Source organism: Macrobrachium nipponense, chromosome 40 (assembly GCF_015104395.2).
Source record: "Macrobrachium nipponense isolate FS-2020 chromosome 40, ASM1510439v2, whole genome shotgun sequence".
NCBI classification, from domain to species: Eukaryota; Metazoa; Arthropoda; class Malacostraca; order Decapoda; family Palaemonidae; genus Macrobrachium; species Macrobrachium nipponense.
The window spans coordinates 57,686,219-57,699,763 of NC_061101.1; the positions used below are offsets into that span (position 1 = coordinate 57,686,219).

General features: G+C 36.9%; 1 protein-coding gene across 3 annotated transcripts in view; it reads right to left on the minus strand.

Annotated features, from left to right (window-relative positions):
* Positions 1-1,759: 1,759 nt before the first annotated feature.
* Positions 1,760-13,545, minus strand: part of LOC135212178 (breast cancer anti-estrogen resistance protein 1-like) — a 150,403-nt gene continuing 138,617 nt past the window's right edge. For 2 of the 3 annotated variants that reach the window (XM_064245618.1, XM_064245616.1), the window contains exons 2-5: positions 12,015-12,158; positions 10,540-10,716; positions 10,209-10,335; positions 1,760-6,363 (exon numbers count right to left, since the gene is read on the minus strand). In XM_064245618.1, the coding sequence (XP_064101688.1) occupies positions 4,325-6,363; positions 10,209-10,335; positions 10,540-10,716; positions 12,015-12,158 (2,487 nt within the window). In that variant the 3' untranslated portion in view covers positions 1,760-4,324. Of the gene's footprint in view, positions 6,364-10,208; positions 10,336-10,539; positions 10,717-10,975; positions 11,039-12,014; positions 12,159-13,545 lie in introns of those variants that run through there. The other variant, XM_064245619.1, reaches the window with a different exon arrangement.

The following is a 13,545-nucleotide window of genomic DNA, read 5'->3' on the forward strand; positions in this document are numbered from 1 at the left end:
ATATTTCAACATTTCATCATACATTAGTTTTAAAGATGGCCATGATGAACTGCCAAAACATGGTACGTACATAAATCCACAGAAATGGTGCACAAAAATTACTCATTACAGGCTTCAATCACACCTTAAGAAAAATACATTTTTAAAAATAAAAATAAACACAACTTTGAAAAATTCCCACTATTTCATGAGGTTTTGTCCCCACAATAAAAACCATTTACATTCACATTAGATATAAGTAGAATAAAATTTGGTGTCTTCTTACCTAAATCATAATTGTACAATATGACTTAAAGTTAAGGCAAGTTATAAATATTTCTTAAACAAGACTATAAAAAATGCTTTAAAAATGATAGAAATCATATTTACAAATAAAACAAATCCATATCTACTATAGTAATAAAGCATAAAAATTAAATTACAGTAAAAGACAAGGGTAACATTATTTTAAAGAGTATTCTCTCTAATATGAATGGGCTAAGCAAGAAAATATTAAGTGCATGTTATGTAAGTTAAGTAAAACTTTAAAAAGCTTAAAGTCAAATGAATTGCAATTCACAAATAATTTAGTACTGTATAAATATAGCTAACACTGTGTACAGTTCTGTTAAGTCCAAGAAAACATACCTCCAATATAGTTGGTAACTGCTACCTGTCTAGTTCAACATTACTTATTTTAGTAGATTTTTCTGTTTCATGCTGGACTGTTTTTATGTTACTTTTACTTTATCACAAGTATAAATTTTCTGAGTTTAAAAAAATTATAATTTCCTATACTGCCTAATATGTCACATATCTTTAAAGTTAAACATTGTGTGAATAAGCACGCCCATATAACTCATCATGAAGGAAAATAGGATTGCTGGTCATCATTACAGAAAGCACTTGAAGGGAAGGTAATGTAATGTACTGAACAATATATATAAAATAAATAAATACATATAACCCTCTTAAAATGTTATCAACTGAACATCATAAACTAATTTTTTATTTACTTGGTAAGGGCCTCCTTGAACAGTTATGTTTGCTCACATTTTATCAATAGTTACGTAAAGTTTTGTCTTTTTTCAGCTTTATTTTCTTTATACTATTTCATTATAAGCAGTTGACACACTTCATTTGTCTTATGCTTTCTTTTTTTAATTTATATATATATATACAACATTGTATTGTTGACATTTTACCTTAATTTTGGTATTATAACATGGACCACTGGAAGAACAAAACACAGAACACAAGAGAAAAAGACAACTGAATTAACTAAGATCTGAGGACTGCCATTTTCTTAATATCCTTTAGTTATCTTCAAGTAACAGTAGTTGTCAAATTACTGATTAAACATGGCTATAGTTGCAGTACTGATTTTTTACATTTTGTCAAATAATGCTCCAGCTCTAGTTTGTTGGTTTGTTTGTATGGTGTTTTTATGTTGCATGGAACCAGTGGTTATTCAGCAACGGGACCAACGGCTTTATGTGACTTCTGAACCACGTCGAGAGTGAAAGTCTATCACCAGAAATACACATCTCTAACCCCTCAGTGGAATACCCGGGAATTGAACTCGCAGCCACCGAGGTGGCAAGTGAAGACTATACCGATCACGCCACTAAGGCACTCTCCAGCTCTAGTGAAATGCAAGAAATTCTGAGCAATCCATGTTTACAACAGTACCTTACATTAGGAGAGAGAGAGAGAGAGAGAGAGAGAGAGAGAGAGAGAGGGAGATCTGTTGAGCGAGAGAGAGACGAGAGAGGAGAGAGAGAGAGAGAGAGAGAGAGAGAGAGAAGAGAGAAAAAAATTATTGCAGCAATGGACTTTCAGGAGATGACACTGGCTTTAGGTAGTTTAAAAGTTTTCAAAATCATTTATGGCCAAAGGGATTACAATATAATATGGAAGAGTACTTGTTACCAAGGCAGCACTGCACATTTTAGCATGTACAGAATTATGTTGTTAGTCAGGAATACTGCACAAGCAATAACAAGGAGTAAAGGATACTTACTGAAGGTCTTACAATGAACTGAAAATCCATACACAGTATTGTTCAGATTTTAGCAGGGCTTTGTAAACTGAATATGTCGTAACCTTTAAGGATGAAAGAATATTTTTTTCACAGAAAAGAGGGAGGAAGCAAGGGGGGGCAAATACTGTATGAAGTGACAGACCAGCTTCGTGAAAGAAGAAAACTTTAACTTGGTATGATGATAGTCTCAAGAGAAAACCATAGGAAAGATTACATGCATAAGCTACATTTACATTTAGGTCAAAAGTTTTTTGTTACAGATGTGATTCTGAATTAAATCTGTATAAAAAAGCACAGGTGAGACCAGCAACCCCAAAACTACTTTCATATTAAGCAGCAGGCCATGGAAGAAATTTCAAGGGATAATTGTTTAAGAGGTTTGGTAAGGGTTCTTAAAGTCATTAACAACCATGTTAGAGAAACTACCAGACAGGTTGCAAATATTAGGTGATGCATCAAATCACAGCCAATGAACAATATTTACAATAATACAGTAACATAAACTAGTCATGAAAAAAATTAAAAATGAAATAAGAGTAGGTACTTACTTCAGGGAAGTATGTCTGAACTGAAGTTAGTGGTGTAATTTGGAACAAAGCAAAGAGCTCAAAAAGAGAAACGAACGAAGCTATTAGATTCACTGATCTGCCCAAAGGGGAGATTGGTGATGGCAGTTAAGTATACACATACATGTATATACAGTAGCCTGATATGTTGAATATGCTTTACATTAGTACATAGTTACCTACACAATTTTTTAACAATTACTGTAAACAGAGTCCAAGCTGCACAACAATATCACAACTCAAAAAGTCTGTCTAATACTTTTCTCAATTCTTCCATACAGTCCTTACAAAAAAGAAAATTATACATCCTTTACGTAATACAGTACATTGGCACAGTACAAGAACCCCTACCGGCAGATATGACAAAATAAGCAGTAAAAATAAAAGAACATTACAGGTTTTTCAGATCATATTATTGTAATGTCTTCAATAATGCTCTAGCATATATAACTATCTAGAAACTGCAAGGAAAAATTAAAAATATCAAATAACAGAAGCAGACACAGAAGATAGATTACAATTTAAAGACAAAGCTTTTCAGAAAAAAAAAAATTATAATCACTGCCCTGTATCGTATGTGGCTTCACTACATGTACTATTACAAAATCAAAATACAAAGACAGGTGTTGCATAATTGACAGCATAATTCAACAGATTATTTTTCAGCAAGATAGTGCTCTACATTCTATGGAAGGTTTGACCTTTAACTTAAATGTAACCAAGTTATTATTTACAAACAGAGATCATACAATTTACACTTCCTATTTGACTGCAATCCTGTAATAAATATAATTATAAGAATCTAAACTTGACTTTTCTTTTACCTGGTATAAGGAAGCAAAACTTTTACTAAGAAAACACAATTGAAGTTCAACCTGACTGAGGACAAGACAACTGAGTGGAATCTGAAATAAGTGCACAGTCCTTTGAAGGTGCAAACCATAAAAACAATAAAACAAAGTTCACTATGAACAGTATTTCCTTGCTAAAGATTATTAATAGATTAAGATGATAAGGGCAGGGCTGACACAAAGTTCTCTTTCTCCTAAAAGGGATCCTTAAGGATAATAATGACAAAAGCATCCAATGAATAACACAATTTGACTTATTAAATAGGAACTGACATCAATGTCTATTTATTATCTTTCCTTGGCAATTCAAGCTCTGATTAAAATTAATTGGTTAGTAAATTCAGACCTATACTGCTAATCTGTATCAGCAAAAGATTTCAACATTTGGGAAAACAATGAGCAGTACTGACTTCCAACAGTTATATTCTAATCCAATGTTGATAACCAATTTGTTACAATCTATTTAACCACTGTATTGCAATCTGCAAATAAAATTTGATTTTAATGAAATTTTCTCAAAATAAATATATTAAAATGAAACATATATACAATACAATACACATTATAGGAATGTTTACTGTAATGGAGCAGATTAAAATATTTCACCTTGTTAAATTTTAAAAACTCGTCACTAAAATGCACAGATTTCTCATGAACGCTTAACTTGCTTTGTTATACCACGTGAAGCATGTTAATGTGAGGTTTTGCAAGTTTTCTGAATCCAGCTGTCATCATGAGGAAATCTATAATTAACTGTCCTTTTCCTCTATTCCTGTACATAGCACCAAAGACAACTTACTTAAGGGGTCATCTAGAGGTATTTCTCTAAACTCTGCATTACACAACTAGTATGACATGAAAGTTCTGTTCTTCAGGCAAATGTCCTACACTGGATTGGCTAATACTGCTTGTTTCAAATTATTAGCTAAATGTGAGACTGCTACAAATGCATCTACCATTGCCTGTACAGCAACAACTGATGGAAACTGCAGAGCTGCCGTTTTTGCTGCTGCTACAGTATTTTTCATTGCATCACAAAGAGCATTGGAACAATTTAAAACTCTGGTCCTCAAATCAGCATTTACTATATTCCGATGAACTGTGTCGCCGATATAAACCAACTTGTGTGCATTCAAAATAACAAATTTGGAGTGTGCTATAAAAACCTTAGGTGGCTGATTATTTTCAACAGTAAGTAAGAAAGCATCTATAGCATTATTGAGGTGCTGTAAATGAACTTCGGCTTGATTTCCATAAAAGGCCACAACTTGCCGATCGTTTGGATCCAAGACGTGACTCGTTCGTTTACCAGTTGTTGTAGATATAGTGTTGGAGGTTGTGTCGTTCTTGCGTAAGACTTTTTCATGATCACTATCTACAATCAATTGAGACTGCTTTACTAAATTGTCGAAAGACTTGCGCAACTGGGCTGGCAATTCTCGTTTAATTTCCTCATGTTCTCGTTCAACAGCTTCTCTTGTTTCCAAATTGACATAATCATAATCTTCAAGCCATGTGCGAGTATCATTTTCGTACATGTTTTCAAATGGCTTTTTATCTGGAAGACCTGGTAAAGGGCGCTCCTGCACGGGAGTTTTTTCGTCATCATCAGCTGGCTGCTGACGTGAATTGTCAGTCTGATCAAGGCTTGGAGACCTCTTAAATATCAGCGAGGCTTTTGCTTGGATTGCTGTAGTAAGAAGGCGAACATCATCTCCTAAACTATGAAGTATAGCAACAAGCTGATTCAGATTTTCTGGGTTAGTGCGAGATGCTAAAGACTGCTTCCATCCACCACTCTGTAATCTTGTCCAAGAATCTTCAATTATGGCAGTAGATTTATTCAAAGGTTCCATTAAACGCAACAAACGGCGTGCAAGGCCTCTTTCCCCATTTCGTGCAGCATTAACACTTGATCCTTGACCAAATTCCAAAATGTCTTGAACACTCTGCCGTAATCGATACACGGCAATTTTCATCTCGCTTTCCCTCTCTTCCACTGTTTCTTTTGTTCGCCAAGATCCACCTTGGTGTAGTGCTGTGAGTTTCTCAATAGCTCCATATACTTCTTGCTGGTGTTTTGCTAGAGTATCAAGTGCAGAATCATATTCCAAAGGAAGTTCTTTACCAGCACATAAATCACCATCCCCTCCTGAGGAGTCAGACCCTGAGGATAATCTATTTGGTGTACCATCCACTGAATCTGGCTGGCAAACATCTCTACTAACCTGAGGTGGGACATCATACACAGCATCCCCTACCTTGAATGGGAGGGTCTGAGGAATCCTTGATGGTGGAGTGTCATATGTTTCAAGCCCTGTAGAAAGTGTAGGCCTGGGTACATCATATGCATCTTTTGTATTGTCTTTGGCTTCACGTGGTGGAAGTTTTGGTCTCTGAGACCCAATGACTCTGCGTGGCTCAGGTGGAATGTCATAAACATCATGTGATTCTAAACTAGAACGATTGGAAGAACCACCTAAAGAGGACAGTGACAGGGATTCTGATGCTGCCAGGGAAGAAGCAGATGATGAAGCAGATAGCTGAGATGATTCACAAGACATAACAGACACACCACTAGACCTGTCACTTGGAGGCATGTCATAATGACCTTCTTGATTGGTATTAGTAGGTCTTGGTATGTCATATTCCTGCTGGTTGTCACTACTCACTGTTACTGAGGATGGGGCACCCCCACGAACACCTTTGATAAGACTACGAGGAGCAGTATTTGACCGCTGGCCTTCAAGATGAGATTTTGGGGAATCATAGTGTTGCTGAGGGCGTGGAGAATCATACAGTGGTCGAACTTTTGGTGTATCATACTGGGAACGTGGAACATCATACTGATCCAATGAAGACCTTATGTGAGGCCGTGGAGAATCATAGCGCAAGCTGCTACTCCTTGACAAGCGAGTTCCTCCTGCAAGAATAAAAAAAATTTACATAAACCCATAGATTATCATGAAGTACTGTAATTTATTTTAAAACCTTACATTAAATTCCGGTAAATACTTCCATCAACTTATCTACCAACCCTTACCATTAAAAACCTTATATTTTTCTATATAATTATACTAATAGTGAAATATCCACATCACTTCCACATTTCTCAAACCAACCACAGCACTTTATTTCAAACTCACTTCTGACATTTACTGACTTCCATTTGAAAAATCCTGAACCATACAATGAAAAACACAAACTACTATATATTTCTCTCACTGTTTTGACCTGCAACTCCTTTATTAAAACATATCCTTTACAGAGCCGAACCTTCGCTATTTACCCAGCTGCTGTTATACCAGCTAAAGCTTTACTCTGTAAGTGCTATGATCTTGGCCTAGGCTCTTTGGAAATGGGATGGAGGATACTATAAGAGACCCAGCAAGAATGACACAGAGAGGTGTTGGTAAATGATTTAATGATTACAGCTCACGACTCAAAAATAACCAAAGAACAGGTGACAGTACCAAGGCAGTGGGGAAAGTATTTGGGATAATAGTATACAGAGAAAAAAAAAGAGTAAGCTTGCCTGACAATTTTATCAAAATCAAGAGAAGGTGCTGGAGGAAAGGCCAACAAAATTCTTAAAAACTGACACTGGTCAGTTTGATTCTAATCCAGAAATCAAAAACAGCAGCATAATGAGGCAACCAGATATTTATGCAAATTGGAAGATGATATACCACCAGTTTGTGGATCTCAAGATTATTAAGCTGTTTAACCAGACCACTGAACTGATCATTTATTGAGCTCTCAGAGGGCTGGCCCAACAAGAAAGTTTGGATTTTATTTAGTAAATAAAATGTAAATGTAAATTAGCACTTAGTTCTGCATTTATTGTGTGAATACCCAAAATATAACCAACAACAAATGTCCAGTCTTGAAAACATAGCGATTGAAAAATTTGTCAAAATCGCTATTATATTTTCAGTTAACATGGACATTTGTTGTTGGTTATATTTTGGGTATTCACACCATAAATGTAGAGCTAAGTGCTAATTTACATTTGGTACATATACAAATTGGACCAAGTAGGCTATTAATCAAATATTCAGGATCACACGAGAGTGATCTATTCTAAGAGTGATAAAAAAAGCAGCTGGATCAGCAGCTTCAGAGAGCCAGATGCATCGCTACAGACCGGGGAACTGCCTTCACCTCAGAACTCTGGACCTCCCTGGCATGCCTGATGGGGACCAAGCACCATATGACCACAGCCTACAACCCTGCAGCCAACGGCATGCTGGAAAGGACCCACCACTCGTTCAAGGTCTCCCTGATGGGATGCTGTGCAGGCCCCAACTGGAAGGCACAGCTACCGTGGGTTTTCCTCAGCCTCTGCACCGCCCCTAGAGCCAACAGTGACCCGCCACCGGCAGAGAAGGTTTATGGCGAGACCCTGACAGTGCCAGGTAAATTCTTCCCCGCCGACAGCAACGACCCCGACATCCCACTGGCAAGACTCCGGGCAGCTGCCCAGAAATTCGTTCCCTGCCGAGAGACCTACACCGACAGAAGGAAGCAGTTCTGACCGAGGGCCCTGGACTCCTGCAAGTATGTCTTCACATGGAACAACGCCACCTGCCCGCCCCTAACGAGATCCTACTGAGGACCACACCGCATCATCTGCCGAAAAGAAGGCATTCCTTGTTTTGATCGGCGGTCACGAGGACTGGGTCTTGATAGGCAGTCTGAAGCCCGCCATCATTCCCGACAAAGATGACCCAGCAGAAGGCCCTTGCAGAACAACGCCTTGGAACACAGCCTTGCCAGAATCAGACAGCGCCCCCAGACGTCGCAGGGGCCGCCCAAGGAAATCAGTCGAACCCCCCAGGCCCACCACAAGGGGCGGCATCCTGCTTCCCGACTCACCGGATGATGAGGACCTTGAAGATGTCCCCCAACGAATGTAATCTCGAACCCATGGACTCCTCCAGCCCCCCGCAAGATTCCGCTGACCGTCACCCGACGATTATTACTTAATCATTGTCTTGGGGGGAGGGGAGTTTCAGTGTAATGATGGCATTTTGTCAAATGTCCGTCCTTCCTCTGCACATACTCTTTATACCATATACTAAAATGCAGATTTCACGGCCTAGCCGCCAATATATATATCATGTAAAAATGTACTCTCTGCACGAAGATGTATGCATATTTTCAGCTGCAATGAAACACAATTGCAATGGGGGCTCTTTTCTTTTATTAAACAATTATTGAACTAGCACTGACCATTCACTGGGGAAATACCTTCCGTGGTTCTAAAATTAATCACTGATACGTATTATCAGATAAAGATGATGACAATAATTGGAATAAAGTATACTAACTGGCAACCACCCGAGTTTCTAAAGAAGTACCATTAATTTTGAAATTTGTAGCCTCACTTTTGACGCTTACTGCACAACATATTTAATACTGAGTATATCCATGTGATATCACAGTTTTTAAGTACATCAAGAAGTATACTATAAGAATCCTCTAGGGATATGATCTTTTTCTTTTTGGTCTTTCACTTGAATATTTTTATAGAAGAAGACTATATACAACATTTACATGTTTAATTATCATAATGCACATTTTACATTAAATGGTTGATAAACTACACTCTTTATCACGAGTTTCTGTCACTGTTTATTTTCATAATTTTTGAAATTTCTATTGGGCTATATGTTATATTCTTGTTTTAATGCAGAATTCTGTAAACAATGTATTACAGCCACATCTATCATCATGTGTTACTGTTTCTGGCTTTTTCCTGTGAAGTTTTGTTGTGGTAAGCACTGGTACTATATGGTTGATTGCATCTCCCTGTACATATAATGATCTATGGTTTGTTTTTTCTTGGGCAAATCTTTACTTTGAGGTATATCTCTATGGACTGTTTGTTATTTGTGATGTTGATGGACTAATTTTGTTTCATGGTATAGGTCAAGTAATTTTTTATTTCTTGTTTTTAAGATGAGTTCCATTAATAGTCTTAAGTTCAGAAACATTAATTTGGTGATTTTCCTTTAATTCTTCCATAATACATTTTGGTTGATTTCCTCAACTTATATAGTAATGGACAAACATATGAGTTTGGATCTTTAGTGCTCTATTCTTCTTGAACTGGAAAATCTCCATTTCATCTTTATGCAAATATTGTTTTACCGTCATTCTAATTTGTTTATTCACAGGCAACCAAACTTATGAGCAATGCAAGACTCAGTTGCACATTAAGTTTTATTTCCTTTGTATAGTTACATTCGAAGGTGATACTGACCAGTACCAAACTGAGAGCAAAATACAATCTATTTATAGTTACTTTTTTTTCTTAGTGTCGCTTAATCATATTGTTGGCATTTCATCTATAGAATTTCACAAAATCCTCAAGAGAAAACTACCCTCTAGCATTTATTGCTTATCAGTTTATCCATTCATTAGTCATGAACACAAACAAGAACCGCACACATAAGAAGACCCTACACTGCAGCTAGCACTAAGAATGAGAAACTTCAAGGACAAGAACTAGAGCATTGCTAAATACATAATAAGAATTTACCACAGCACACATTTCTCTTTCTGGAGAAGACAGAGTCAACATTCTCATCAATCAATACAGACAACAACACAATACTGACACTTTTCAGTAAACAACCATTCACTTTCTCTTCTTCCTGCTAATGTATACAGCTGATGAGAACTAACAATTCCTCAATGTCATGTTACAGCTTAGTGTGTCGTTTCAAGAAATAAAAAAAAATATACACCAGTATAACTTACCTCCCTCAAGTGGAGAATGCCGTGTAGGAGGGACATCATAATCCATTTGTGCGGACTGTGTGTTGTGAGTTAATGAACGTGGTGTATCGTAAGTGTACACATCTCCCACACGTCTAGGAGTAATAACCTGTAAAATTAGTTCCATGATGACAGATGTTATGTTATAATTATTTTGAGATTTCAGATTTGTGGAGGAGAAATTTTACAAAATGACTTGGCGATGATACATACAGTACTACTACTCGCATTAAAGTGGCCCACTGGACCGCAACCATCTCTCACTTTATCAAATAACTCTGGAAACCTACTGGACCCCTGGAAAGCAACTGACCTTGTTAGAAAGTGGTCGCTGAGGTCTGGGAGTTGTAGTAGCACTTGGAGAGCTCTTAAGAGATACATTTGATGATGATGTCCCATGTGGAGACGAGAGAGCTGCAATAGATGTGACACCACTGCCTGTGTCATATAAACCAGGCATAATTCGCAGACGGTTACCTGGACATATCCCCTGGAAATAAAAGGTATAAAACAACTTACTGACATTTATAAAACTCTCTCCCAGTATTTTTATCAAATTTTCAAAGCCAAACAATAGGCTGTAATGTACTATATACCATGTAATCACTATAAAAAGGTTTAACAGTATACCCTACAGAGACTAACACTACAATATACAATTATCTTCACATTCAAAATGTACTACATTGGCAAAATCCTTTTTTTTTTTCTTCAGTAAATGTGATACAAATTCACTGCAATGTCCGCACAAACTATTGGCTTCTGTGGTGAAATGACTCAGGCGAGCATGGCTGCCTACACCAACCCAAGCTCTGCAAGAAGGGTGTGAATTACTGAATTGTTGATAAATATTGACATAATCGAGCCTCTCTAAAATTTGTAAGGGGCAGGTTAATAGACTCGCAGAGCCCAAATAAAAGTAGGGAATTCCACTCTGGAGGTGATCTGTATCAAGGTCTTGATATAAGTGACTGAATCTCATGTACAAGAGGAACTGCACAGCTTGGGGCATAACAAATAACAAAGAGGGGGTCGAATTATTATCAATAAAGTAAGATTGACAAGACCTTCAGACCACATTTCTACTCTCCTCGCCTAAAGTTTTTTTTTTTTTTTCGTTTTTTTTTTCATGTAAAAGGTTAAAATTGGTGCAAGACAAAGTTTAAGCAGTTGGACAGCCAAGTTAAAATTGGGGACAAAATGGGAGTTGAAAAGCATCTGACGGGGGGGGGGGGCTAAGGTACACCACTGTGGGCATGCCTACTAAGGAATCTCTTATGGCAATCTCATTTTTATTATGGTAGGGTAAGCTTGGGTACCAAGCAGAGGCCTTAATCTTTGAAATAAAACTAAACTTATTCTAGTTATCAACTTTGATTCCGTATATTGGTCGTTTGCAACTCCCCACGAATTACTTATCACATGAGGCAGTGGCGTAAGATTTAAAGGGGGGGGGGGGGGGAGAGGACCTGGTCACGTGCCCCCTCATCGTTATGAATAACAGAACATTGTTTTCTTTCAAGAAATCATGATTGGCAGCAAAAATTTGCTTAGTTAATTATTACTTCAACAACCACAACTGTACAACAACAAAAACAACAACTACTACTGTATATATGTGTGAGCATACATATATAAATACTGCTGTGTATATATACCGTATGTGTATTTGTTACATATATGTGCAATAATCCCAAATGAAAGATTTCTAGATCCGCCACTGACATGAGGTTGGTCTACTCGAGTGGGTTTCAAACTTTTGTGGCCTGACAATATCCTTTGGCGTACCTGTCGTCCTCGGAGGGAGCAAAGCCACCAGCCCTCCAGGCCTGCTGTGTTTTGCTCTAATACAGTCAGGATGTCACTCCTCCTGAAGGCGAGTTCATCTGGCGACTCGGCCACGTTGTCGTACAACGCCCGGGCTACGCAGTTCTGTTGAGAGAGGAGAGAGAGAGAAACTTATCAGAGGTAATTACAGCACGTTGTTTTTTTAAATATTTGACGTAGTATTAGCTAAAATTATCAGAGGTAATTACAGTACGTTTTTTTTAATATTAGAATTAGCGTTCACTAATGGCACATACAGGATCTCGCAGTTCTACCCAATGAAGCACCATGACAACTTGGTTGAATAAATGTTAACTTTGATATATTTATGACCCAGGCAAATACGTGCAAATATCGTGGGTACATTAGTTTTTTTCTGTATTTTCTATTAACTGATCTTATTCACTGTTTACTACCACTGTTAGATTATGGGTCGTGGATTTCAAAATGACGAATCTGAAATCCGCACTGCAAATACGAAGAGATTTTTTTTAAGGGCAAATTACCTATCGGAGGATAAAATGCACTAGTCGAAATAGGGTTTTATATCATTATATTAAAAAGGCTACGAAACTTTTACATTCTAATTATGTTTCTGGGGGAGTTCAATTTCTAAAACTTGAACAGTGTCGTTGTATAACTGTATTATTTATATACAATGCACGCAGAGGAAAGATCGCAAATGATTCCTGCCTGCGCATGCGCAACGTCATTAGCATTTCTGATACGATTTGAAGAGAGACAGTCCTAGCAAAGAAAATTAATAATTGGGGGAATGTTAAAATAAACAACAGAAATCTTTGTATGTCTTTTTTTTTTTTTTTTAAAGAAACAATTTAACATGTAACTCAGTACTAGTGTTGTTGTAGTAACATGAACGGAATGGAATATAGAGGTTTGGCCGAGTAACTTGAAAAACGCATCGGCAAAATATTCTTGATCAGGAAATAAAAAAAACTAGGATTAGCTTAGGAGAGGAGAAACAAGTCTAAAGTTTATTCAGCAAGTTTGCCTGGTTTTTTGTAAGGCTTTTCAAACTCAATATACAACTGGACCTCATAATATCTTGAAAATCGTTGTCGCTAAGTCGCTAAGTGTTTAAACCGATATGCATAATCCCCAAGGGGACCTCACATTATTATTATTATTATTATTATTATCATTATTCATTATTATTTTAATTATTATTATCTATTATTATTATTATTATTATTTAATTTATTATTATTTATTATTATTGGAAAAAGAAACCCACAAAATTACCGAATATAACTTATCTACTCGTATTTTACTCAACACTAGTACTTTCAGACCCTATCTGAGGCCCTATCTTGAGAAAGGACCACAGCCCGAAAGTACTCGAGTGTTGAATAAAATTATTATTATTATTATTATTATTATTATTATTATTATTATTATTATTCAACCTATTCATATGGAACAAGCCCGCCACCAAAGGGACCACAAACTTGAAATTCAAGCTTCCAAAGAA